Genomic DNA, 26,498 nt, shown 5'->3' on the forward strand with positions numbered 1-26,498 from the left:
CAAGGACTTTACCAGCTTTGTGGGTGGGAGGAGACGGAGCCAGTACAAGTGCAAAAGAGGAGATGAGTGCCAAAAAGTCATGAGCCTGAGGTCTGTCAATGTGAATGTTCATGTCTCCCATGACAATCAGTGGTGTGCCATCATCAGGGATGTCAGAGAGTAACATGTCCATTTCAGAGACAAAGCCATCCAGATTACCCCCTGGTGGGCGGTACACACCAGAATATATGCTTTGATGGGAGTAGTGACCTTCAAAGCATGATATTCAAATGTTGTGTTGTTGTTCGATGGGCCAGTGCAGAGAAAGACCAGTTGTCTGGAATGAGCATGCCAGCACCGCCTCCTCGTCCAGTAGAGAGGGGTGTGGCTTAGCGTAGCGGACGCAGAGAGTGCTGGTGTAGCTGAGTTTTCTGGGCGGATCCATGTCTCAGTCAGGGCTAGGACCTGAATGTCTGAGAGTTTCATCAGTGAACTGATAAATTCTGTCTTTTAACTGCGGACTGACGGTTCCAAAGACCAAGGTACCGAGTGTGGGCTGGACCACTTTCAGAGAGATCGGACAAGGTTGAAGTGGATTGCGTTGCGGAAGGAACTACGCGTCTTTTTGTGGTTGCCGACAATGACTGGGATGTGTGTTGAAGACACATTTGTTCATTAGACTGTGACAGACAGACCCTGAGCGGTAGCCGGTGTTCAGTGTCCTTGCTCGGGGACTCGTGCAGGTAGACTCGCAGGTCTTCACACTATGTGGGCTGACGCTGATGCTTTCGCTGACGCTCAAGTGCAGTCTGTGCCATTAAGTAACCTGACAGGGTCACAGCTGTTTCCAACTTCACTGAATGCACCCGGCCTAAACCGCCCCTGTCTGGTTTCACTTGGGCAATCAATACAGGATGTGACCGCATCAGCTGCCCTCACCTATTGTTGCAGAGAGAAAACCAAAACTCCAGTACTAAGCACTCAATGACCCCAACACAAAACAAAATAAAGCAGTTCAAGCTAACCTAAGCTGGCTCAAACCTTCTTCTGTCAAGATTCACTGGCTTGTTTTGATGATGATGATTAAAGGATGACAGTGATGTGATGATGATGATTGATGAATGATGATGTATGATGATGATGTCTCTCTTTCTCAGATGTGTGAATCAGCTTTGTGGATTTGGGGAAATTTCGGTGCTGGATAACGATTCCTCGAGTGCTGAAGGTCTTCACAGTCATCCCAGTGTGTGTGTGTGTGTCAATGTGTGTGTGTGTGTGTGTGTCAATGTGTGTGTGGTGTGTGTTGTCAGTGTGTGTATGTGTGTCAGTGTGTGTGTGTGTGTGTGTGTCAATGTGTGTGTGTGTGTGCTGTGTGTGGTCAAGTGTGTGTGGTGTGTGTGGTTGTGTGTCAGGTGTGTTTCAGTGTGTTTTCTTAAACCCCAAGCTCAAGTGTTTATGTCCCTCCTCAGGTATGAAGAAGACGGTGGAAGCTCTCCTCCAATCGATGAAGAGGCTTGGCTGATGTCATCATCCTGACGGCGTTCTGCCCAGTTTCTTGGCTATGATTGGTCTGCAGCTCTCATGGGAGACCTGAGACAAAAATGCATCATTTGGCCGCCGCCCTCTGTGGATAACGTCACAGCAGGTTACCATGACAAACATGACATGGAGCGTGGACTTTGATTTCCATTCGTACGTCAAACAACCCAGGTATGGAGATGATGTTCAGGTGGTGCTCAATCAGTTTTATGTCAACCTGAACTCCTCCCAGTCAGTCCAGGATGACAGGGGACTGAGAGAACAGCTGTTGTCATGGTTACCGTGTGTTTAGATGTAACAGAGGACAGACTGACTGGTCTCTCTGTCTCTCTGTCTGCCTGTCTGTCTGCCCTGGTCTGTCTGTCTGTCTGTCTGGTCTGTCCGTCCTCACATAGCGAACTATTACCACATGCCTGGTCACCTTGATGCTCTGCTGTGTGGAAACAACTCAGACTCTGGGTACGTAAACATGACTGACGAATGGATCTGTTACAACTCAGCAGCAGCAGCAGCAACAACAACAACAATAATAACAATAACAACAACAATGTGGTGTGTTCAGACATGTGTCCAGAGGGGACTTCCTGCCTGAGGGGCGAGAGAAACCCAAACTATGGATATACCAACTTTGACTCGTTTGGCTGGTCTCTTGCTGTCTGTGGTCAGACTTGTGAGTCAGGACTTCTGGGAAAACCTGCTGCAGCTGGTCAGTAACTAACTAGTCAATAGTTCACTAATCAGGAGGTCTAGAAGGAGTCCTTTCAGTGATATTTCATGGTTCTGCTTTATACTGTGACTCTGTCTCACCTGTGTGTCTGCAGGTGGTGCGAGCCTCAGGTAAATCCTACGCGACTGTCTTCCTTGTTCTCTTCTTCCCCGGATGCTTCTTTGTGTCTAGCCTCATTCTGGTGTGGTTGCCATGGCGATGGCAGAGCAAAGAGGAGGCTGGCGCCGCTGACGCGAAACGGAAAGAAGAAGAGTTCATTCGGATTGTGGAGGTATTGAAGAGGAAAGAGGAGGAGGAGGAGGAGGTGAGAGTTTCATCTTCATCACAGCAACACTCTCTGCTCCGACAGCCAATCAGACGCTCTGTTTCACTGAAAAACATGTCCAGATTTCTTTGAGCCATCGGGGATGAAAACAGTTGAGCATGGAGAACTCTGGTCCAGCTGGTTTTAGGATCAGATCAATTCCATTGATCGCTCACAGGGGAAAGCCCCAGAAGGTTTTAATCTTAATGTGATTTCAACTTCAACAGGACAAACTGGTCGATCAGAGGAAACTGATCAGCAGCTGCAGGAGATTCCACAGAAATGCTGGTTATTCTTCCAAGCACACAATGATTCCTGAATTTTGTCACCATAGCTTATTTCAAAATGTGTCTTTTTGTTTCTTTATAGTCTCATTTTCATTGTGATAAATCGATTGTCAGAGAATATTTTATTCAGCCATGTATCCACCTGAGGTCAGAGATCAGGATCAGTTCAGCTGCTAACTGGTCAGAATAAACGTCAGCTGATCCTTAGTCCCCTGGGATCTTTCTGCATGGAGTTTGCATGTTCTCCGTGTGCATGCGTGGGTTTTCTCCGGGTACTCCGGCTTCCTCCCACAGTCCAAAAACATGCTGAGGTTAATTGGTTACTCTAAATTGTCCGTAGGTGTGAATGTGAGTGTGATTGTGTGTCTGTATATGTAGCCCTGTGACAGACTGGTGACCTGTCCAGGGTGTCCCCTGCCTTCACCAGAGTCAGCTGGGATAGACTCCAGCACCCCCCATGACCCTAGTGAGGATAAAGCGGTGTATAGAGAATGGATGGATGGATGGATAATCCTTAGTCCAGGTCTGCTGAGGGTTCAGGGCTTGGATGCCAATTTAGAATAATTGTCTTGGTAAATGCTGCATTATCAGCTGATAATTGAGGAATTAACAAACAGTGGACATTTGTTCTGGTGATTCAGTCACACTCTGTTCCACTGAGTTTGTCTTTAGAACATGAGCCCTGGTTGGAGGTCATGAACCTTCACAGAGGTCATGAAGAGGCTCCCCCTGGTGGACCAACCCAGTACTACAGCTGACCTATAATAACTGACATTCATTATTTTCAGGGAAATGGCTTCAGAACATCCTGAATATGAAATGTCCCTGATCAGGGTTCAAAACTAGAATCACTAGTTGAAGTAGAATGATTCCTGCTGAACGAATATCTCTCATGAAGGTGTCTTGCAATGACAGCAGGCCTCCTGCAGGGCGGAGCTCCCAGAGAAACAGGGCTCAGCACAGAAGAAGAATTCAGCTGCAGAAAGCCAGAGCAATGAGCAGGAACAGGATGGGGTGAAAGGTACAGCAGGTTTCAGTTTCTATCCCTGTGAGGACATCACTGAGCCTGAAGCTTCCTTGCTGTGTTTCAGGTGAACCTTCCAGGTGCAGCTTCATCCACGTCTTCCTCCAGGGGACTGCTGTGGCTGTTGGCGGTGGATCAAACAGCGGTGCTACACCTTCATCATGAACCCCTGCTTTGACCTGGGGATCATCCTCTGCCTTGTCCTCAACACTGTCCTCATGTCCATGGAACATTATCCAATGACGGCCAGCATGGAGGAACATCTGAGCATCTCAGCGCTGGTCAGTGGAGAAGAAGAGGTTTCAGAATGAGAACAGGATCAGCTGTGACTAGTCACCTGAAAACAGATCAGTTCACCTGCTGGACCACACACATGTCCAGCAGGTAGACCACATCAGTTCACCTGCTGAACCACACACCTGTCCAGCAGGTAAAACAGTCATGCTGAAAAACCTACCTTCTGTTACAAAACAGCAAAATGTTGGAACATGAAACATCATCATTCTGATGAGTTCCACTGGTTAGGTTCCTCTGGTTTGGTTCCACTGGTTTGGTTCCACTGTAACTAGTTCCAGTGTTCTGACCACTAACCTCTGGCTCTTTTGCAGGTCTTCACATTTATCTTCACAGCTGAGATGATCCTCAAACTGGTAGCTTTGGGCTGTTCTGGCTACTTCAAGGTCAGACTTTTATTTTGCTTCCAGTGATGGTGAATGATTTTGTTGTCATGGAAACGTGTGTAATGGTTCTGTTGCCATGGTTACAGGTGAGCTGGCATGTTTTTGACTTCATCCTGGTTGTGGGCAGTCTGCTGGAGCTTGGACTGAGTGATGTGGAGGGAATGATACGGATCGTCATACTGGTGAATGATTCATCTTCATCACTGTAGCTACAGTACAGTCACTCACCTGTCTTTTTGCTTCCTCACCTGTCTCCTTATGTCCTCAACTGTCTCATTGTGTCCTCAAATGGGTGTTGCCGAAATGAAAAGAAATAAACAAATGTAGCAAAAGATGACCTTCTCTAAGAAGGAAACTGCACAGTCTGTGGAAGAAATAAAAATACATCAAATACAAATAAAAAGCTCCAAATAGAAATACACAGGCACCAGTAAACTAAAACTAACAAATGTTGCAAATTACCAAGATTCCAGATGCAGTTCTAGTCTTGACCATTTAGCACCTGGCTAGCTGTCAGACTCACATAAAAGTTCACAGCAAAAACCTGGACAGCTCCCCTCCCTAAGAGCTGCCGCCCGAACACTGGCATCAACTGGAAGCCTTTTAACAGCTCCTGGAACCTTGATTGCAGGAAAAATCCCTTCACTGCTCCCAAATCCAACCTCAGCTCCAGATGTCGCAAGTGTAGTGGGACGGACAAGATAGGCGGGACGACTGTAGGCACAACCACACAAAAGCACAAACTACCAGGCAGGAGGAAGCAGATAGAGACACAGGGCTGTAACAGTGTGAACACAGGAACCCCTGACTGAGCTCCTCTTTGTTGGAGTTCTCCTGGAGAACCAGAGGGTCTCCTCTCTGAGGATAAACTCTGACTGTTGTCTGTTCTTAAGCACCAAACTGCAGCTCAGAGTATTGGGCCTTCTTGGAGTCTCCAGGTGGTTCTGGAAGGGGTTCCACCTGGAGACTTCATAGTTCTCCTAGAGGACTTCAACACTAACGTGGGCAAAGAGGGAGATACCTGGAGGAGGTGATTAGGAGGAACAGCCTCACCTGTCTCCTCATGTCCTCACCTGTCTCCTCATGTCATCACCTGTCCGTCTTCCTGTCCAGTTGCGGGTGGTCCGGCTGGCCCGGTGGTGGCCGTCCTTCCACATGTTTCTGAAGATGATCCAGAGCTCAGTGGGGAACGTCGCTCTGGTGCTGGTCTTCCTCATGTTCCTGTCCGTGGTTGTCGGCATGCAGCTGTTCCAGAGGGACTACAAAAACCAGGTCTGTCGCATCGCCGTGGACTGTGAGCTTCCTCGCTGGCACATGCACGACTTCTTCCACACCCTCATGGTCATCTTCAGGGTCCTATGTGGCGAGTGGGTGGAGCTCCTGTGGGACTGCATGGAGGTCTCCGCTCAGGCCACATGTCTGGTTTTCTTCATGACGGTGATGGTCATCGGACACCTGCTGGTGAGTCTCATCAGCCCTGAATCGCCAAACTGATCAATCATCTATCTGGAATATTGAACCAGTAAGCTGACCCTGAAAGTCTCTAAACCAGTCTAAGGTGCAGGTCCTGATTCTGTTCTTGTTTTCTTTCAGGTCTGGTTCTGTTCCTGAATTTGTTGATAAAATCTTTCAGTCTTGAAAACTTTCCCTCACAGAAGACAAGGAGGAAATAACTTGCAGACCGCCATCATGCCAAGTCAAGCACCTGGCTACTGGACCACATCTGGACTTTCCAGGGAAAGAAGACCACGTCGACAAAGATCACAAAAGGTGGGACTTGTGGTTTGTTGGTGTTTGGAGTTGTTGGTGTTCAGGCAGATGATCCAGAACAGTTGCTGGCCTTCATCAAGATGATCAAAAAAACATTACAAGGGTTCATGAGATGGTCCAGAACAGGGGTCTTAACCTTTAACACTCAAAGAGGCCATTTGACCCTTCACACAAAAAGAAAAACACCGGACCGCAAAATCCTTCTTGGGCATTTAAATGAAGACAACACAGTCATATATCAACTTTTTACCGTCTATGCCCTTGTTTAATCAGTCAGTGATAATTAATTACAAAGCCTCTAATTAAGAGATTCATTTTTAAATTGTGTCCTTCCACTAATATTTATCTTACTTGGTTAATGTCATTTTTTGCTCCTGGACCTCATATGCCTAAATAATGTTAGCTGGAAATCATATTTTGCTAATGTCTATTTAACTTGTAAAATCTATTATCTTAAGCTAATAACTTTTCTCTGGTAAGTCGCTGCCCTATTTTCCAAGACGACACTCCCTCTGACTCTCTGACCTGCTGCCTGGATGCTGGAACGTGAAATCTAACCTTGTTCTTGCGAGTAACCTCAGTACTCATGAGTACTTTTTGACTCAAAGACAGACGTGTCTTTCTTGGAGTGGACTTTAATATACAGGCTTGGCATTCTTAGTACAAAACGATGTGAAACTACAGGCGTTGCTTCTCCAGGAGTAAAACAGAAAAAGGCATGAAACGGGTGGGAATCGGAAGCTCCGTGTTGTCTCTCTGCATCAACTCTGCGCTCTCATGCAGTAGTACCCCAGCAGCACATCCGGTGGAGTGACACATCAAAATAAGAGCGGTAATTTCACAATAAAACTCTATATTAAAATGCATTGAAACGCGCCTGAAAGGCAGAACAATTTATTTTCCAAAGTTACAGGGAGCCACAACAGAGGGCTGAAGAGCCGCAATGCGGCTCTTTCAGCCCCTGGTCCAGAACATTACAGGGTTCATGAGATGGTCCAGAGCATTACAGGGTTCATCAGATCCACTTTTCTGTTTGTGTTTGTCACCGATCCGTTCAGACTAAGACCACAGACTATACATGTTGCCATGTGAGGACTAAATACGGACCTGTCTGAACAGATGAACAGATGTTCCAGCTGTTAGATCCTTCCTGTGTGAGGTGGCCAGATGTTCCAGCTGTTAGATCCTTCCTGTGTGAGGTGGCCAGATGTTCTAGCTGTTAGATCCATCCTGTGTGAGGTGGCCAGATGTTCCAGCTGTTAGATCCATCCTGTGTGAGGTGGCCAGATGTTCCAGCTGTTCACACATCTGGATTACTTGATTAACTGTGTTTCTGTTAAAGTGAAGGTTCAGTTGTGTTGACAGAGTTCTGGAGATGTTCCTCAGTCCGACGTGATGACTTTCCAACAACATGAGCGAGGTGTTTGTTCAGAGATGAAGCCGACAGTTTAAATGACCATCAGAGTTCAGGTCCACTTGGACTGAGACTTTAGAGGTTTGATCACGACTCATATTTTATCTACAGCAGTTGACAACGACAACCGGAAGGAGTACGTGGCCTTAGACCTCGTGACCTCAGACCAGCCAGCCGTCAACGGTAACCGTGACAACCATGACAGGGCCCCCGTCGCCGAGGCCGAGGTTGAATTCAACTCACCTGAAAGTGAAGAAGAGAAAAAACAACAAGTAAAAAAAACATTTTATTAATTAACATCAATTAACTTCATTAAAAAAGAAGCGAACAATGAATCTGAAGCAGCTTTTGTAAAATATAAAGTTTATTTCCTCAGAGTGAAAAACTACAAGATGAAGAAAATCAGAAAGAAAACACACCTGAGGACTGCTGCTGGGAGAGTACGCACACACACACACACACACACACACACACACACACACACACACACACACACACACACACACACACACACACACAAACAGCCAATCAGTGATCACTGCTGCTTGTTTCAGGTTGCTGCTGTCCATTCCAGAGCATAGACACGTCCCAGGGCCCATTGAGGGTTTGGTCTAACTTCAGGAGAGTCTGTCTGCTCATCGTTCAACACAAACTGTTTGAAGCTTTCATCGTCTTCATCATCCTGCTGAGCAGTGCAGCTCTGGTACACAACACTACTACACAACGATACACAGCACCTCAGCAGGCCTCCTCCTCCAGCTCTCCTGGAGGAGAACCGGGGTGTTCAGAGGCTACCTGTCCAGAAGTCTCCTTCTGGCTCCTCCTCTGTTTGTGGAGGAGCAGAGGTTCTCTGAGCTCCTCCTCATCTCTGTTCATGAGGATCTGGATTGGAGCCTCCTACCTTTAGAGGTTTTCAACCAGGAGGAGAACCTGAGGTAGACTCAGATCTCACTGCATGAATTATATATCTCATCTGGCCCAGGAAAGACTCAGGTCCTCCAGGAGAAACTGTAAGACACTGCAGAAAGAAAAACATGGATGGATGGATGGATGGATGGATGGATGGATGATAGATGAATGATGGATGGATGGGTGGATGGATGATAGATGAATGATGGATGGATGGGTGAAGGATAAGACTTCTCCATTCCCAAGAGTTTTAAACCAGTTCTCCCAGCAGTGGGCTCTGTTGTGGAGTCGCCCTCAGGTCAGGTGTGTTTGTTCTCCAGGTGTTTGAGGACATCCACCTCCAGAACCGTCCAGTCCTCGAGATGGTTCTAGACACAGCAGACCTGGTGTTCACCTTCCTGTTCCTGGTGGAGATGCTTCTCAAGTGTATCGCCTTTGGATTCAAGAAATACTTCAGCAGCTTCTGGTGTTGGCTCGACTTCCTCATCTTAGACGTAAGAACCCCATCAGTAGCATTGATTATCTGGAAAATATTGAAAATGTAGCACGAGGCAACATCAATCCTGTTACCACGGCAACAGGACTGATGTCGAGGTTACAGGAAGAGTTTTATATTGGTTCCAGTTATTATGGGAGTTAAACTAACCTGACCCATATTAAACCTATTGGTTAAACTAACCTGACCCATATTTAACTTACCCTCGGACACTCAGGTGAAGAGAGGATAGAGCTGTCAGCTGATCTCCACCTGATGGTGAGTTGGATCTGATGGACAGACCTGGTAAACCCAAACCTGTGGTGAGGATGAACTGGGAACATCTGGAGGAGGACTCTGTCTGTGGGGGTTTTTAACTCCCACCTCTGGAAGAGTTTCTCCTGCATCCAGAGGAGGTTGGAGACATGGAGTCTGAGTGGTCCATGTTCAAAGCCTCCTTTGCAGAAGCAGCTGTTAGGAGCTGTGGTCTGAAGGTCACTGGTGAATGTTGCAGGGTTCTCACCAGGATTTTTTTCAGCGTAACGGCAGGTCCTCCTGCGCGCGCAATAGACTGGAACGGGTCAATCGACAGGAAAGTACGGCTGAGGTGGGGAGACATAAATTAACCTAGATAGGCACCCAGTCGATAAAAACAAACGCACATGGCGTTATCTGTCAAAATAACAGCAGCGGCCCTAATCACAGTGTTAACCCTTCCTGTTCGGCCCCCGACCGTGGTCAGGAAGCCCGGGGTTAACCCCCTTCACTTCATCAGCAGCCGTAGAGGCAAAGACACAGGAGCCCAGCCGTATTGAAGAACACTGCAGCCTTTATTGTCTATAAACAGTGGCTGAACCGCACAGTACCGCCAACCCAGAAACTACACACCTTCTCTCCTCCTCTACCCAGCCAACTGAACCGACTGCTCTCTCTCGCTCGCGCTGCATTCAAGGTCGCTTGGACATCTCGCTCTCCCCCTCTCTCACACACACACACACACGCTGCTCTCTCTCCCTCTCTCATGACGGAGCCACACACTCTCATAACAACAGCGTAATCTTTGAAATGCGCTGTTGAGAACCCTGATCTGTCAAAATAACAGCGTAGCGGCCCTAATCACAGCGTAATCTTTTAAACTGACAGCGTAACGGGCCGTTACGACAGCATAACGGGCCGTTACGCTGAAATGCACTGGCAAGAATCCTGTGTTGTGGTGGAAACCCAAAAACCTGCTGATGATCACCAGCTGTGAGGGAAGCTGTCAGGCTGAAGGAGGAGGACTTTAGGGTCTGGCTGGCTCTGGGGTCTTCTGAAGCAGCTGACAGGTACCGATCGTCCTAAAGGGCTGCAGCTGTAGAAGCTAAAACTCTGGTGTGGGAGGAGTTTGGAGAGGCTACGGAGAAGGACTTTTGTTGGAATTGAGGAGGTTCTGGCGAACTGTTTGAGGCAGGGCTTTGCTCAGGCTGTGTACAGTTGGGTGGAGAACTGTTGACCCATGCTGGGGACATTGTCGGGTGGTGGAAAGAGGACTTTGAGGAACTCCTGAACCCAGTAAACACGTCCTCTGTGGGGGAGGCAGAGCCTGACGAATCGAGGAATCTTCATCCACATCCATGACAGAGGTCACCGAGGTAGTTAAGAAGCTCCTCGGTGGCTCCAAGTGTGGACGAGATCCTCCCTGAGATGCTGAAGGTTCTGGACATTGTTGGACTGTCTTTGCTGACATGTCTCTACAATGTGGACATCAGGTGCGGTACCTGTGGAGTGGCAGACCAGGATTGTGGTTCCTATCTTCATAAAGTAGGACCAGAGAGTGAGATCCAACTACCGGGGTATCGCACTTCTCAGCCTGGAAGGGAGGCTCTGACCAATTGAAGAACCTCAGATTCAGGAGGAACAATGAGGATTCCATCCTGGTCATGGAACGGTGGATCAGATCTTTACTCTGGATTGCTACAAATGACAAGGATAATGGAAGAACAACACTACAAGTTGACTAGCACCTTTTGGAATAAACATGGCAAAAATAAACTCATATGGTGGAACAGTACAATGACGAGTTCTCCGTTTCATGCACGGAGAGGATGGAGATTCTAATGAGACGCATGGATTACCAAACCGTAAAAGGAATACAAAAAGGGAATTCTGTTAATTATAAAATGTATGACATGGAAAAAGACATAGATCCGGAAGATAACTTTTACATAAACAACAATTGTAACTGTGAGTACTACACACCAGAACATCTAAGAACTGAAGTGACAATAAATGACACGTTATCCATCATCCATTTTAACAGTCGTAGCCTTCAAGCAAATTTAGATGAAATCATACACTGCCTTAACCAGTTTGATGCATTTAATGTAATAGCAATAACAGAGACCTGGCTTAAAGACGATAAAGAGTGCAATATACAACTAGAGGGTTATGATTTTTTTTGCTATTAACAGGAAAAATAAAGAGAGAGGTGGAGTTGCTATATATGAAAAACTTTGAATGTTACCTTGTTAAAGAAATGTCTACCGCAGTAGATAATATTTTGGAATGTGTTACAGTTGAAATGCTTCTTAAAAATTCACAAAAAGTGTTAATAAGTTGTGTTTACAGAACCCCTGGTACAGCTACCATTGATTTATTTCATAGTACATTGGTGGAATTACTTGGTAGGATTGGGGGTAGAAGTCCCAGGTTTGTATGTGGAGATTTCAACATTAATTTAATGGATATGGGTAAATCGGAGAAAAATAGAGATTTTCTGGACTCCATGTATGGCCTGGGTCTTTTTCCCACAATCCTTAAACCTTCAAGGATATCAACTACTAGTGCAACCTTAATTGATAATATTTTCACCAATGTAATGGACAGTAAAATAACCAGTGGGCTCTTAATTAATGATATTAGTGACCATTTACCGGTCTTCATAGTAGTAAACAAGTTTTTTAATAATACAGGTCAGTGTGGTAACCCTCAATCACATGATAAAAAGCCTATGAGGTGTAAATCACTCAATGCAATAAATGCTTTAAAGAATGACTTAATTATGCAGTCCTGGAATGAAGTATTCAAAACAACTGATCCAAATGAGTCGTATGAGAATTTCCTGTTAATCTTTAATTGTCTTGATGATAAACATTGTCCAAGCTTTTCATGTAGATGGACACATCTACATAAAAAGTCCAAATTTGATGGAAAAGCTTGGATAACAAAAGGATTGCAAAATGCAATTAAAAAGAAAAACTTGCTATACAAACAGTTTGTCAAAACTAGAACCGAAGAGGCTAATGTCAAATATAAGCAATACAAAAATAAACTTCTGAAAATAATGAGAACAACTAAAGAACAATATTACAATGATTTATTAGAATATAATCAAGGTAATACAAAAGGTACATGAAATGTATTAAATAAAATTATTAAAAGGAAAACAGGTATGAGGGAATTTCCAACATATTTTAAGAGTACAGATAAATGTACCATCAAACAAAATCAGATTGCTAATGAATTTAATAAGTATTTTGCTAAAGTGGGGTATGATCTTGCACAAACAATAAAAGAACCTGAATCTAAAGAAGGAGTGGGATTGGACCTTATTGAAAATAATATTAATTCCATGTTTCTAAAACATGTTGAAGAGCATGAGGTCCTTAAAACTGTTCACTTATTTAAAGGTAAAAACTCAATTGATTGTAATGATATTGACATGAAATTAGTTAAAAATATTATTTATCATATTGTCAAACCACTAACCTATATCTACAATCAATCATTACAATCAGGCATATTTCCGGAAAAAATGAAAATAGCAAAAATCATACCCATTTACAAATCTGGTGATAGGCATAGTTTTTCCAACTATAGGCCAATATCCCTTTTACCTCAGTTCTCAAAAATTTAGAAAAACTTTATGAACAAAGACTAGCAAACTTTCTGGAAAAATATAACATTCTAACAGACAACCCATACGGTTTTAGGAAAAATAGATCAACTGAAATGGCTTTTCTGCAAATGGTAGAAAAAATAACTACAGCTATAGAAAACAAAGAGTATGCAATAGGAATATTTGTCGACTTAAAAAAAAGCTTTCGACACTATTGATCACAATATCCTGTTGAAAAAATTAGAACGGTATAGAATTAGAGGAATCGCAAATAAATGGATAAAAGATTATTTAACTAATAGGTACAAATATGTTCAAATATCAAACAATAAATCAGAGTTACAAAAGATAGTATATGGAATTCCACAAGGTTCAATATTGGGAACAAAATTATTTTGACTGTACATAAATGATATTTGTAAAGTGACTAACCTTTTGCATTTTATTTTATTTGCAGATGATACCAATATATTTTGTTCTGGAAAGAATATTGATCAACCGAACTAAAAATTTTAAAATGCTGGTTTGACATAAATAAACTTTCATTAAATCTAAATAAAGCAAAATTTATACTTAGTTTCACAAAATATTGATTTCCAGCTAACATTACGTAACATATGAGGTCCAGGAGCAAAAATGACATTAACCAGGTAAGATAAATATTAGTGGAAGGACACAATTAAAAAAATGAATCTATCTAATTAGAGGCTTTGTAATTAATTAATCACGACTGATGGCATCAAATAGCAATATCTGACATAATCAGCAAAGTTTTTCAATTTAAATAATTTTGTGTTGATGACTGAATTGGTGAACAGACATATACGTTAACTTAAACAAGTATATTTCATTTATCTTTATCTGTCTGCTACATTTACAGATTACTGCAAACTCAAAGTTCATTTATAGCAATTATATTCAATATTTTAAAGCTTTTTGTAAACTCAAGCACCTTTAGCTTCTCGAAAAGTGGTCTATTATGGGATGGATACACTGGCTTGAAGTGCTGCGGTGATCAGAAAGCTATTTGTTGCACAATTTGCAAATAACAACACTTTTATCCAACCTGCCATCAGGAAGATTTTTCAAAGAAACTTTCTGCTCAACACACTCAGAGTGTTCTCGTCTTCAATCACTGTTCACCAATGTCACAAACTACGATGGCGAACCCGAGCAGAGACCACACTACCGAGGCAGAGACAGATTGAAAGAAGGTTTATTGTGGGAAGGTGGGGGGATTATGGAGGAGAGGGAAACCGGGAGGGGGTCCAGGAGGGTGTGGTGATGAGGAGTCCGGGGATGGAGTAGCGGAGCCGGGGATCAGCGGCCGGAGGAGGTTCTGGGAGGACCAGAGTGCGGCGTACGGGAAGCGAGCGGTCGCCTAGCGGTCGCCTAGCGGTCGCCTAGCGGCAGCACAACAACAAAAGACTTGGACGCCAGAGGGGGGAAGAAGCCAGGCACAGGAGATCCGGGGGCGAGGAGGTGACAGGCGGATCCGGGGGCGCAGGAGGGAGCCAAGGAGGGAATCCGGAGAGGGACACGGTGCAGGAAGGGAGCTGAGGAGGGAGTCCGAGGAGGAGCATGAGGGGGACAGGCAGGTCGGGAGGAGATCCAGGCAGCTGGGTCGCTCTAGGCGAAAGAGAGGATAAACAGACGTTAGAATGAAACACTTCAAAAGAAGGCAAGCGAGAGGTGAGAGGGAAACTGACGGTGTTATGGCTGCTGTTGCTTTCAAAAAACAAGACGTCCAAAACTGTCCGGTTCGTCTTTTGAGGAGGAGGTTTACGACTCACTAATTTAATAAGCACATGCGGAGATCTACTATGATTCAAAAACAAGTTTTATTTACGTAAACACAAGTTAACTATTCCCCGTTGTTGACTTTCTCAAAAATACAAAAATAACGTCATTTTAGTGGTTGATAAACTGTCTCACTCCTCACTCCTTCAACACAAAAAGCAGAGCCCTCCAAGCGACAGCTGATCGCTCTCCCTTAATCAAGGGAGTGGGATGGCTCAACAAGTCGGAGGCAGGTGAGCAGTTAATCATAATCACAACCAGCAAAATGATCAAAACAATTCAAACAATCAATCATCAATGAATAGAAATAGGCTCCAACAGACGGCGTAGCAGAGTTTACGATCTGGCGGATTGTGGAAGAAGGAACTGTTTTTTTATGGAGGAAGGTGTAATCACTCGATGAGCCGCAGCTGCCCGGATTCTGCGGGGAAACGCTAATCACCAAGTGGAGGCAGGCGTGAGGCTGCGCTCCACCTGGTGCAGCGGCGGAGAGAGAGAAGAGGGAGAGAGAGAGGGAGAGAGAGAGGGAAAAGGGAATTGGATGTCAGGAAGGACAGGGGGAGGAGGAGGCCCTGACAACCAAACTTTGTTGTGCACTGACAGTGCATCCTGTGAATCTTCTTCATGGCTGGAAAACAGACTTGAATGTGTTCAATGTTCATTCGCGCTACCTACCTGGCTGGAGTGTTCATCAGTGTTATTGGTGTGCAAGAAATGTGGAAACTGAGAAAGGTGCGGTTAAATACATTATTTTTAATGCATTATTTTTTTTATTAATTAATAAGTCAAAATTAACAAGGGCATAGAGGTACAAAGCGATATATGCAGTGTTGTCTTCATTTTAAATGCCAGAAGGATTTTGTGGCTCCCGGTGTTTTCTTTTCTGTGGGAAACGGGTTGAAATGACTCTGAGTGTTAAAGGTTGCCGACCCCTGGTCTAGAGCGACCCACTCTGAACAGAGGGAAGGCCTCAGACACCATCTCTCAGAAACATACAAAGCTGTCTTAAGAACTCTGCCCAGAAGATTTAACCACTCTTCATACCTTTCCTCAGGTGAGCCTAACGAATCACATGATGATCAGTCATAGGTAGGAGGCTATTCAGTGGGCCATTAAATCAACGACTCTCACCAGGCCCCCTCTATTAGCATATTAATACAGCATTGGGAGTCAACATCTGTTGTTGAAAGATTTCTTTCCTCTTTCAGTAGATACCATCAGCCTTAGCCCCACCTTCACCTCTAGGGGTTAAATACCTGGGACTCTCCAAACTAGTTTTTTAAAACTGAAGAAGCCTCTCGGATGTGAGACGAAACGTCTTCAAGATCACAAGAATAAGTCCAGTTGCCTGAACTAAACCCTTCACCATAACCTGAGGTTCTACGTTCCTGTCATCACCAGGTGTGTTCTGTCTTCCAGGTGTCTCTGGTCTCTCTGCTGCTCAGGTGGATGGGATTCAACACTCATTACCTGAGAACCCTGAGAACCCTGAGGGTCCCGTCTCGCTTCCAGGGAATGAAGGTGAGACAGGCAGACAGACGGACAGACAGACGGACGGACAGACAGACATAGATGGACAGTGGTGCTGAAAGTTCTGGTGGTGGCCTGTCTCTCTCTCTACGTGTCTGTCTGTAGGTGGTGCTGAAGGTTCTGGTGGTGACCCTCCCAGCGATGCTTGAGGTTCTGCTGGTGGTTCTGACCGTCTGGCTGATCTTTGGGAATCTGGGGGTGAATCTGTTCGCAGGAAAGTTCTATTACTGTTTCAACGAGACGTCAGAGGAACTTTTCCATACTGATGCCGTGAGCAACAAGACAGAGTGTTCTTTTCTGATTGAGTCTGACTTTATGGAGGTCCGCTGGAAGAACACGAAGTTTAACTTCGACTCTGTGGTCTCCAGCTACGTGTCGCTGCTGCTTCTGGTGAGTCTGAACACATTAAACACGTCACTGTGGAGGGTAGTAACCATGTGACCAACACACCTGAAGCAGACAACACCTGTACTCGCACTACATTAAACATGTTTAAACTGAATTAGTCCTTTCAGGGATGTGCAGGTCAGATAAACTGATGGAACCAGTGTGCTCTAAATGCTAACTCATCATCACTCAGATTAGAACTTGTTGTGAAACTCAGCTCAGTCCTCCAGAACTCACAGGGAACATTTTATTTCCATCACTTTATATCAGAAACTAAAAACCAGTGATTTCTGATGAACTTCTGTGTTGGTTCTCTGTTAGGCGATGTCCCACAGCTGGTACGATATCATCTACTCTACTATGGACTCCAGACGGGTCAGTACACCTGCTGTTAGTACTACTGTTTGTAGCACTGTTAGTACTACTGTTAGTAGTACTGTTAGTAGTACTAACAGTACTACTGTTAATACTACTGCTGCTACTACTACTGTCACTAATACTATTACTCTGCTAGTACAACTACTGTTACTGTTACTGTTGGTTCTTGGATTGAAACTAGTGTGTGTGTGTGTGTGTGTGTGTGTGTGTGTGTGTGTGTGTGTGTGTGTGTGTGTGTGTGTGTGTGTGTGTGTGTGTGTGTGTGTACAGGTGGAGGATCAGCCTGTCTATGAGTCCAACCTCTACATGTACCTGTACTTCATGTGTTTCATCTCCATCGGCTGCTACTTCACCTTCAACTTCTTCATCAGATCCTTCATTTCTGCTTTGGAACAACAGAGACACAAGACAGGTACAGGTAGACAGACAGACAGGTACAGGTAGACAGACAGACAGGTACAGGTAGACAGACAGACAGGTACAGGTAGACAGACAGTTGGATGTTACAATGACAGTTTGTGGATCTTTTCTTTTGTTTGTCATGTCTTGTTGGTTCGTCATGTTCCGTTGGTTTGTCATGTCTTGTTGGTTCATCATGTTCTGTTGGTTCATCATGTCTTGTTGGTTCGTCATGTTCCGTTGGTTTGTCATGTCTTGTTGGTTCGTCATGTCTTGTTGGTTTGTCATGTCTTGTTGGTTCGTCATGTCTTGTTGGTTCGCCATGTTCCGTTGGTTTGTCATGTTCCGTTGGTTCGTCATGTTCCGTTGGTTCGTCATGTCTTGTTGGTTCGTCATGTCTTGTTGGTTTGCAATGTTCCGTTGGTTTGTCATGTCTTGTTGGTTCATCATGTCTTGTTGGTTCGTCATGTTCCGTTGGTTCATCCTGTCTTGTTGGTTCGTCATGTTCTGTTGGTTCGTCATGTTCCGTTAGTTCATCATGTCTTGTTGGTTTGTCATGTCTTGTTGGTTCGTCATGTCTTGTTGGTTTGTCATGTCTTGTTGGTTTGTCATGTCTTGTTGGTTCATCATGTCTTGTTGGTTTGTCATGTCTTGTTGGTTCATCATGTCTTGTTGGTTTGTCATGTCTTGTTGGTTCATCATGTCTTGTTGGTTCGTCATGTTCCGTTAGTTCATCATGTCTTGTTGGTTTGTCATGTCTTGTTGGTTCGTCATGTCTTGTTGGTTCGCCATGTTCCGTTGGTTTGTCATGTTCCGTTGGTTCGTCATGTTCCGTTGGTTCGTCATGTCTTGTTGGTTCGTCATGTCTTGTTGGTTTGCAATGTTCCGTTGGTTTGTCATGTCTTGTTGGTTCGTCATGTTCCATTGGTTCGTCATGTTCCGTTGGTTCATCCTGTCTTGTTGGTTCGTCATGTTCTGTTGGTTCGTCATTGTTACCACTCTGGCTCAACGAGTGGCAACAAAGATGGGGAGACCACACAAAAATCAAAGGTTTAACAAAAGATTTACAATGAAATGTGTAAGTGTAAGGTGTAGTGCATGTGGTGTGTGGATGTGTAGATAAATCAAACTAAACCAGAAGGAGACAGCATGGTGGACTTGGAGCAGGAGCAGAGAGAGAACAGGTGTGCCAGATCTACCTAAATAGCCCAGATTAGGAGGAAGGGCCATAGCCACACCCAACCGGCACAGCCCACCTGCACAGAGGGAAATGGGAGAGGAGCAGCTGCAAAGGCCCTGGGGCCGTCACAGTCATGTTCCGTTGGTTTGTCATGTTCCATTGGTTCGTCATGTCTTTTTGATTTTTCATGTCTTGTTGGTTTGTCATGTCTTGTTGGTTCGTCATGTCTTGTTGGTTTGTCATGTCTTGTCGGTTCGTCATGTTCCATTGGTTTGTCATGTCTTACTAGTTCATCGTGACTCCGTTAGTTAACTCTTTTTTGTCACATTTTCTTTGGAGGGAGCCATGTTTTCATGACGGAGCAGCAGCACAAATATTCCAGTTACATGAAGACACTGTTCTCTGAGCCTAACAAAGATATTCCACGTCCTCAGGTGGGTTCAGGTTCCAGTATGTTAACCACTCCTTATATTAGTGTTTCTCTGTGTTCAGTCAGTCAGACGGTTTCTAATGGAGCTCCATCACAATCAATCAGAGGTCTGGACAGTCATTAGTAAGCTGCTGCTGTAACTGGACTCATGAAGAAAGTCACATCCACACCTGAACTCCCTCACTTGGAGACATGAACACACTCACTGGGTCCATGGGGCTTGGTTCGACACACCCGGAAAAGATTCTACGAGACTTTTACCCATTGGCCTCACCACCCGCAGGGATAGGCATTAGCGTTTACTGCAGTGTAAGCTGGATGGCAGTCTGGGGGTGAGCTGACCGCTGGTCATGCAGACTGGTTTTAGGAACATGAACATCAACTCTCTGCGTTTGGAACCGTCCCTGTTGTTCCAGCAACCTAAGGACCTCTTAGTGGCCACCAGTGATAAAGGATGTTGTCAGACTGAAGGAGGCCGTTTGGGCTTTACTGATCTGGGAGTGTCCAGATCAAGACAGCTATGGGGTGGCTTGAGGGGCAGTAACAGAAACAAAACCTTAAGTGTGGGAGGAGTTTAGGGATAACTATGAAAAAGGACTTTTTTTCGACCTCATAGAGAGCCTAGCAATCTGTCTGATGACTTAAAGGAAAGCAGGGCTTAGGTTGGGTTCAGTCAGTGTTAATGTGGAGAGGACTGATGACTGGACTGGGAATATTAGACAGTGGAAGGAGCATTTTGATGACCTCCTCAACCTGACCAGCGTGTCATCTGCTGAGGTGGCAGAGTCATAACTTGGGAAAGCCTTGCCCATATCTGTGGCTAAAATCACTGAGGTAGTTGAAAAACTACTCAGCTTCAAGGCACCAGGTCTGGACAAGAATCGGCTTAAGATGCTGAAAGCTGGACACGGTTGAGATGTCTTAGCTGATAAACCACTTTAGTGACACGTGGAGGTTGGGGTTGTGGCTGTGGAGCTTCATGCTTCTCATTTTCTGTGCTGTAACTGTCAGAGTAACACACTGCTCAGCCGTCCTGGAAAAGCTTCCTCCAGGGTGCTGGAAAGGAGACTCTGTTGGGGGTACTGATGAGCCATCTGGTCTTGTTGCAACCAAAATGAGAACTGTGTCTGTATCCTTTGGACAAAGTCAGTCACATTTTCAGTGGGTGCTGGACTCTGCCAGGGCTGCCACTCATCTCTGATCCTGTTTGTGATATTCATGGACAGGATCTCGAGGTGCAGGTGAGGCAAAGAAGGTGTCTGGTCTAAATCTCAGAATGTGTGCTGTTGGAGATGACGTGGTTCTGTTGACGTCGTCAGACCGTGACCTTCAGCAGCACTCGGGTAGCTGCAGCTGAGCATGAAGCAGCCAAGACGACAGTCGGTTGCTCCAAATCTGAGGCCTCGATTCTCTGCTGGAAACCAGTGGATTATTTCTGGTGCTGCCCCAAGTGAAGGAGTTTAAGGATTTTGTTTTGGGGTGATGTCAATGAAACTTAAATGTGAGATGGACAGACAGATAGGTGCAGCATCAGTGGGAATGTGGGTGTCATACCGGACCATCGTGGTTAAAAGGGAGCTGAGCCTGAAGGTAGAACTCCTGATTTACCAGATGATCTACATTCCAGTCTTATCGAGAACCATACATAAATGTTATCGACCATAGGTGGGTTCCAGGCAGTGACCAGAAGAATTAGGGAGGTCTTCAGGTGTTGTAATGCTGTGCTTCCTCTCCAGAACCAGTGTCATGCTCGGCTCTTTGATGTGGTGACTGCTCCGTGCTTTGAGATCTTCATGGTGATGGTGATCTGTCTGAACATGGTGGTTTTGATGGTGGAGACGGAAGACCAGAGCCACAAGAAAGAAGTTGTCCTATACTGGTTCCACTTCATCATCCTCCTCATCTTCCTCCTTGAGTTCTTTCTAAAGATCATTGCACTCAGACGGCACTACTTCAGCAGCTGCATGAACATCGTTGACTTTGTGATCCTCATCGTGTGCATAACAGGTGAGTCAGCAACGCCAGGAGAGCTCATCGTCTTGTTTGGTGATGTTATTCTCACAATTAGTGATGTCATTGTCTAGTCTGATGATGTCATGGGCTTGTCTGGTGATGTCATTGTCTTATCTGGTGATGTCTTGGACTCATGTGGTGATGTCGGAATATTGTCTTTGATGTCAGAATTATGTCTGGTGATGTCATTGTCTTATTTGTTGATGTCATTGTCTTATCTGGTGATGTCATTGTCTTGTCTGGTGATGTAATCATCTTATCTAGAAGTCAATGTTTCATTTGGTGAAATTTTCTCAAGTGGTGGCTTCTTTGATGTTATTGTTTTACCAGGTGATGTCATTGTCTCATCTGATGATGTCATTGCATTGTGTGGTTATGTCATTCTGTCTGTGCCAAACCTTTTGTTTGGTATTGTGTTTCTGTTGGTTGAGGATGTGTTTACAGCGTCTCTTTTTGTTCCTTGCAGGTCTCTTTGTGGCTGACCTCCTGGAGAAGTATTTCGTCAGTCCACAGCTCTTTGCTGTTGTCCGATTGACTCGTATCTTGTGGGTCCTCCGTCTCATTCGCTTTTCCAGAGGGATCCGTATGCTGGTTTTGGGCTTTGTGATGTCACTTCCTGCCCTCATCAACATTGGCCTCCTCCTCTTCCTTATGGTGTTCACCTTCTCTGTCATTGGCATGTTTAACTTTGCCTATGTGAGAAAGGAGGCGCTGATCAACGACCTGTTTAACTTTGAGACGTTTGGGAACAGCATGCTTAGTATGATGATGATCACCACTTCTTCTGCGTGGGACGGTCTGCTGTTCCCCATCATGAACTTACCTCCAGACTGTGACCCGTTAAAGGAGCACCCAGGATCGGTGGTTGTAGGGGACTGTGGCAGCCCGCTGGTGGGCATCGTCTTCTTCACCACCTACATCACCCTGTTCTTCCTTCTGGTGCTCTACCTGTTCACCGCCGTCGTCCTGGAGACCTTCAACACCAGGAGCCCCAAAGATCCTGAGGACCACAAACTGCTCAGTGACCACCACCTGCAGATGTTTTATAAAACCTGGAGGAAGTTTGATCCTGATGCCTCACAGCTCATCAAGTACAGGTGAGTCCCTGCAGTCCAGGTGAGTCCCTACAGTCCAGGTGAGTCCGTACAGTCCAGGTGAGTCCGTACAGTCCAGGTGAGTCCCTATAGTCCAGGTGTGTCCGTACACTCCAGGTGAGTCCCTACAGTCTAGGTGAGTCCCTACAGTCCAGGGGCCTCATTTATAAAGCTTGCGTATGCACAAAACAGGGCTAGAAAGTGGCGTACGCCACTTTCTACGCAAAGGTTGTGATTTATAAAAACAAACTTGGCGTGAGAATGTGCGCACTGGTGCGACAACCTTGATTCTTGATGCTTCTTTACGCACAAAACAGGGTGTAAATCACAAACTTTGCGTAGAAAGTGGCGTACGTTGTGATTTCTAAAACAAACTTGGCGTGAGAATGTGTGCACCGGTGCGCCAACTTTGATGCTTGCTTAAGCACATTTTGGAGACAGAGGGAACGGCAGTGCCGGAGGGTGAAGTGGTGAATTGAAACCAGACTGATCTCAAACCTTTATTGTTATCACATATTAGACTTGTAGAGCCGGATAATCATAAACCCTCATTGTTGTAGATGTTCATATAGTGCGTCATTCGGCTGACGACTGTATTTGCAGAACTATGTTCATATATCAGCAGGGGCGGATTGAACCTTATTTCATTCGGTAGTTTGACCACATCTGGGGCCGGTGCGGTGATCTTTATTAAATAATTTTGTTTACTGATCACCCGGCGCCTGTATGGCTCATCCATTTGTAGGGCTCGGCTTCGATTCCTGCCCATGGCACTTTTATGCATGTCTTCCCCCTACTGTTCTCCCCATTTCCTGTCACTCTTCACTGCAACTATCACAGTAAAAAGGCAAAAAAAAGTAAAGAATTTTGTTTATTTATCCATATGCGGCCGAATGGGATGAGCGTCCAACCATTAATCAGCCCTGTACAGACACACATGCTTCACACCACAACCCCCGAGTGAAAATGAATTTGTCTATGTGAACCGATAAAATGTACATTCAATCAGTTTACAAATTATTTGTACATCGGACATGATCATAGCAAATTTAGTGGCAGGGTGGCCTGGGTCAGCACATGATTCATTCATCCTGACGCACAGCAGTGAACAGACTGCAGGGGGCGCTGTGTGAAATGCCGTGGATCAGCAGCTTATTTATATACAGATACATTCATGAGTTACTTTGCATTGACCATTCATGGTAAAATGTGGGTGTGTTGTGGGCGGAATGTGAGGTGGATCCACCTGTGCAATCTTCCAGCTGGTGTGTGATTATAAAGGGGAAATTGCGTGCAGCTGTGCTTACGCAAAGTTTTATAAATCAGGGGTGAAGGGCATACGCCCATTCCGTATTTTCGGCGTACGCAAACTGTAGTATGGATCCTACGCAATGTTTTATAAATGAGGCCCCTGGTGAGTCCCTACAGTCCAAGTGAGTCCCGACAGTACAGGTGAGACCCACTCTAATGGCCTGTCTGAACTGTGATGTTGTCTGGTGGCCTCACACAGACTGTCCTGTGCTCCACAGTGAGCTGTCAGATTTTTGCGATGCCCTGCAGGATCCGTTGAGGATCCCCAAACCAAACAACATCAAGCTGATCCAGATGGACCTTCCTCTGCAACCTGGAGACCAGATCCACTGTGTGGACGTTCTGCAAGCTCTGACTGCACAGGTAACATTATTATTATTTTATTTATTTGTTTATTTAAAAAAAATATGTTTCTTTATTTCCTTATTTATTTATCCTAGGCGTTCGGTAAGTCGGGACAGTCGGACACTCTCAGAGCCAGACTGGAAGAAAAGTTCTTCACCAGCCTGTCTAAGGTTAATTCTTTTTGTTCTGTTCTGTTCTAAAGTTTTGTAAAGGTTATATTATTATGATTTCATGTTGTCATTTTATTTTACTTTCATTTGATTTGAACATTTTAAATTGGATTGTTTCAGCTGAAATATGGACAGTAGTGTGCATTTACACACTTTTATGATTTTATTATCTGACGCTACATATTTGCTATAAATATAAAAGAATGGTGTTATCACGCCTTCAGACATTTCTTTTAAAAAGCCCTGCAGCGGCGCCACCTGCTGAAACTGCTCCTCTACTGCAGCTGCTGCAAGAGTTGTTCTATTCCGTGGGTTTTGCCTTGCAGGTTACATAACTTTCTGTTTGAATGCAGCATAAGGTCTCAACTGCAACGACACCAGAACACGAAACAGATAAAAGTTCAGATTCATCAATGAAACCCCTTGACTTGGTGTGAAATGTCACAGGTGATTTGTGCTTCCTGCAGGTGTCACAGGAGCCGATCAGCAGCACCCTGCAGAGGAAACAGGAAGAGGTGGCAGCGTCGGTGATCCAGCGAGCCTATCGGAAACACCTCCAACAGGACGCCGGTGACAAGGAGACATCAGACCTGGCTGGGGGCGGAGCTTCACAGTGAGCTTCCTGTCACCTGACCTCCCATCTGATGAGAACCTGAGGGAGTTAATCATCTGCTGACAGTGGCGCCTCGTTGTCTCACGCTTCTTCTGTGTCTTTATCTACGTCCTCCTCACTATGGAGGAATTTCTTATCCTGTAATGACTCTGACTACACAAGTCAAAACATCCTGAACATCACAACAACCTGCAGAAACCTGCAGCTTCTTTTCTCTGATGGTCAGAAACCTGCAGCTTCTTTTGTCCTACAGTCAAAGACTCGAATGCTTTTCTGTCTTTAATCTGTGATTAAGGTTTCCTAACTGAGGTTTCCTAACAAAGCTCAGTCTGTCTGGAGGTTCGTCCACATGATGCATGATGCTAATCCTCAGAGATAATAGAGATTAAACGATGTATCCAGATTGTAATACTTCAGGTATTTAATCACTTAACAAACACTTAAACTCTGAGCTGACCATGGAACTAATGAAAGATGACTAATCTCATCTCACTGCTGTGGATTATTTTAGTCTGAACCAGTCACTGGATGTTAACATCCACAAGAGCACGACGGCAGAGACATTTAAGAACGGCTTCAAAATTAGAGCTACGACTCATTTTCATTGTCAGGTAAAGTGTTGATTGTTTTCTGTATTAATTAATTAATTAGTTGGTTGTTTGGTCTCCAAAAGGTCAGAAAATGGTGAAATATGTGGATCAGCATCTCCCAAAGTCCAAGATGGAAAAAGTCTTGTTCCCAAGCCAAAGATTTCCAAGTCATTTTTATACAGAAGGAAAGACATTTCTGTGAAAAAATGACTCAAACTGATTAATTGATTATGAAACTAGTTGGGGATTGATTAATTAATTGATTAACGGTAAATTGCTGCAGGAGTATTCAACTTCAGTCAGAAATATTTAGTCTGTAGGACGAAGTTTGTTGATAAAATATAAAACCTGCACTAAACCACCAACACTGGTGCTCATAACAACTTGTTCTGCTATTTAGCAAACACTTTAGCTTTTTCTTCCAAATATTACCACTCATTATTATTATTATTATTATTATAAATTTAGCCTGGAAAGCAGTTTTCTCCACAGTTATAGGAAATAATGCAGTATTCTTCTACTAACAGCCTTAGCCTCCAGGTTTGTTAGTCATGATTGTTCTAATGTGTGAACAGCTGATAGCCATTAGTGTCATTATTGATTTGATTGATTGGCTGCAGCTGAAGGTCAGCCTGGAGTGTAACTCTAACCTTCTGATTTACAGCATCCTTTTATCTGTTGATGTTCACGTTAACATGATGTGGAATGGTCTAATGAACCAGGGACCACACAGTTTGTGTGTTATATCAAAGTTCTATCATTGTTTGTAAACTTCAGTCAAACTAAAAATAAACACAATAACATGAAAACTTTGGTTTCTTTTTAAAATTATGGCTCTGATAATCCTTGGAGTCCACCTGAGGGACAGTGGAGACAACAGTGGAAATGTTTGGACAGAGAAGAATGACAGACTCAGGTGCAGGGCGATGATACACGACAGACCCTCACAAATAGTAAGGGCTTTTATTTACAGCACAGATATACACTAAGGGTGTGGAAACTAATCGATATTAATCAATGCATCGATGTGCACGTGCGCGACGCGAATGCATCGGCTCATTCACTGGATATGGATGCAATTGATGGGTGAACTCTAGATTCATCTCGATGCGTTGGCGAGTATCGGTAAAATCCGATGCAAGCGCTGTTTTATTCATGTTAAACTTCACACCATCTACTGTTCCCCAGGTGCAATGAATGCATCATCATTTTTTTGCGTTTTGTATTGAATACAGACTAGTAAACCATAATGGATGTTCGCGTGAGCAGCAGC

General features: G+C 44.6%; 1 protein-coding gene across 1 annotated transcript in view; it reads left to right on the top strand.

The window, feature by feature from the left end:
- The window catches only part of LOC127535135 (sodium channel protein type 4 subunit alpha B-like), a 60,693-nt gene extending 34,659 nt beyond the window's left edge, over nucleotides 1-26,034 (top strand). Inside the window, exons 7-26 of the mRNA XM_051952197.1 lie at nucleotides 2,340-2,549; nucleotides 3,932-4,141; nucleotides 4,469-4,540; nucleotides 4,627-4,722; nucleotides 5,654-6,001; nucleotides 6,134-6,143; nucleotides 7,836-7,996; nucleotides 8,101-8,164; nucleotides 8,279-8,427; nucleotides 8,954-9,127; nucleotides 16,205-16,306; nucleotides 16,421-16,705; nucleotides 17,024-17,077; nucleotides 17,351-17,492; nucleotides 18,999-19,093; nucleotides 20,826-21,096; nucleotides 21,569-22,199; nucleotides 23,726-23,870; nucleotides 23,948-24,022; nucleotides 24,490-26,034. Coding sequence (XP_051808157.1) covers nucleotides 2,340-2,549; nucleotides 3,932-4,141; nucleotides 4,469-4,540; nucleotides 4,627-4,722; nucleotides 5,654-6,001; nucleotides 6,134-6,143; nucleotides 7,836-7,996; nucleotides 8,101-8,164; nucleotides 8,279-8,427; nucleotides 8,954-9,127; nucleotides 16,205-16,306; nucleotides 16,421-16,705; nucleotides 17,024-17,077; nucleotides 17,351-17,492; nucleotides 18,999-19,093; nucleotides 20,826-21,096; nucleotides 21,569-22,199; nucleotides 23,726-23,870; nucleotides 23,948-24,022; nucleotides 24,490-24,639 — 3,444 coding nt within the window. The 3' untranslated portion in view covers nucleotides 24,640-26,034. The remainder of the gene's footprint in view (nucleotides 1-2,339; nucleotides 2,550-3,931; nucleotides 4,142-4,468; nucleotides 4,541-4,626; nucleotides 4,723-5,653; nucleotides 6,002-6,133; nucleotides 6,144-7,835; nucleotides 7,997-8,100; nucleotides 8,165-8,278; nucleotides 8,428-8,953; nucleotides 9,128-16,204; nucleotides 16,307-16,420; nucleotides 16,706-17,023; nucleotides 17,078-17,350; nucleotides 17,493-18,998; nucleotides 19,094-20,825; nucleotides 21,097-21,568; nucleotides 22,200-23,725; nucleotides 23,871-23,947; nucleotides 24,023-24,489) is intronic.
- The last annotated feature ends 464 nt before the right edge of the window (nucleotides 26,035-26,498 follow it).

Source organism: Acanthochromis polyacanthus, chromosome 8, assembly GCF_021347895.1.
Source record: "Acanthochromis polyacanthus isolate Apoly-LR-REF ecotype Palm Island chromosome 8, KAUST_Apoly_ChrSc, whole genome shotgun sequence".
Taxonomy (NCBI): domain Eukaryota; kingdom Metazoa; phylum Chordata; class Actinopteri; family Pomacentridae; genus Acanthochromis; species Acanthochromis polyacanthus.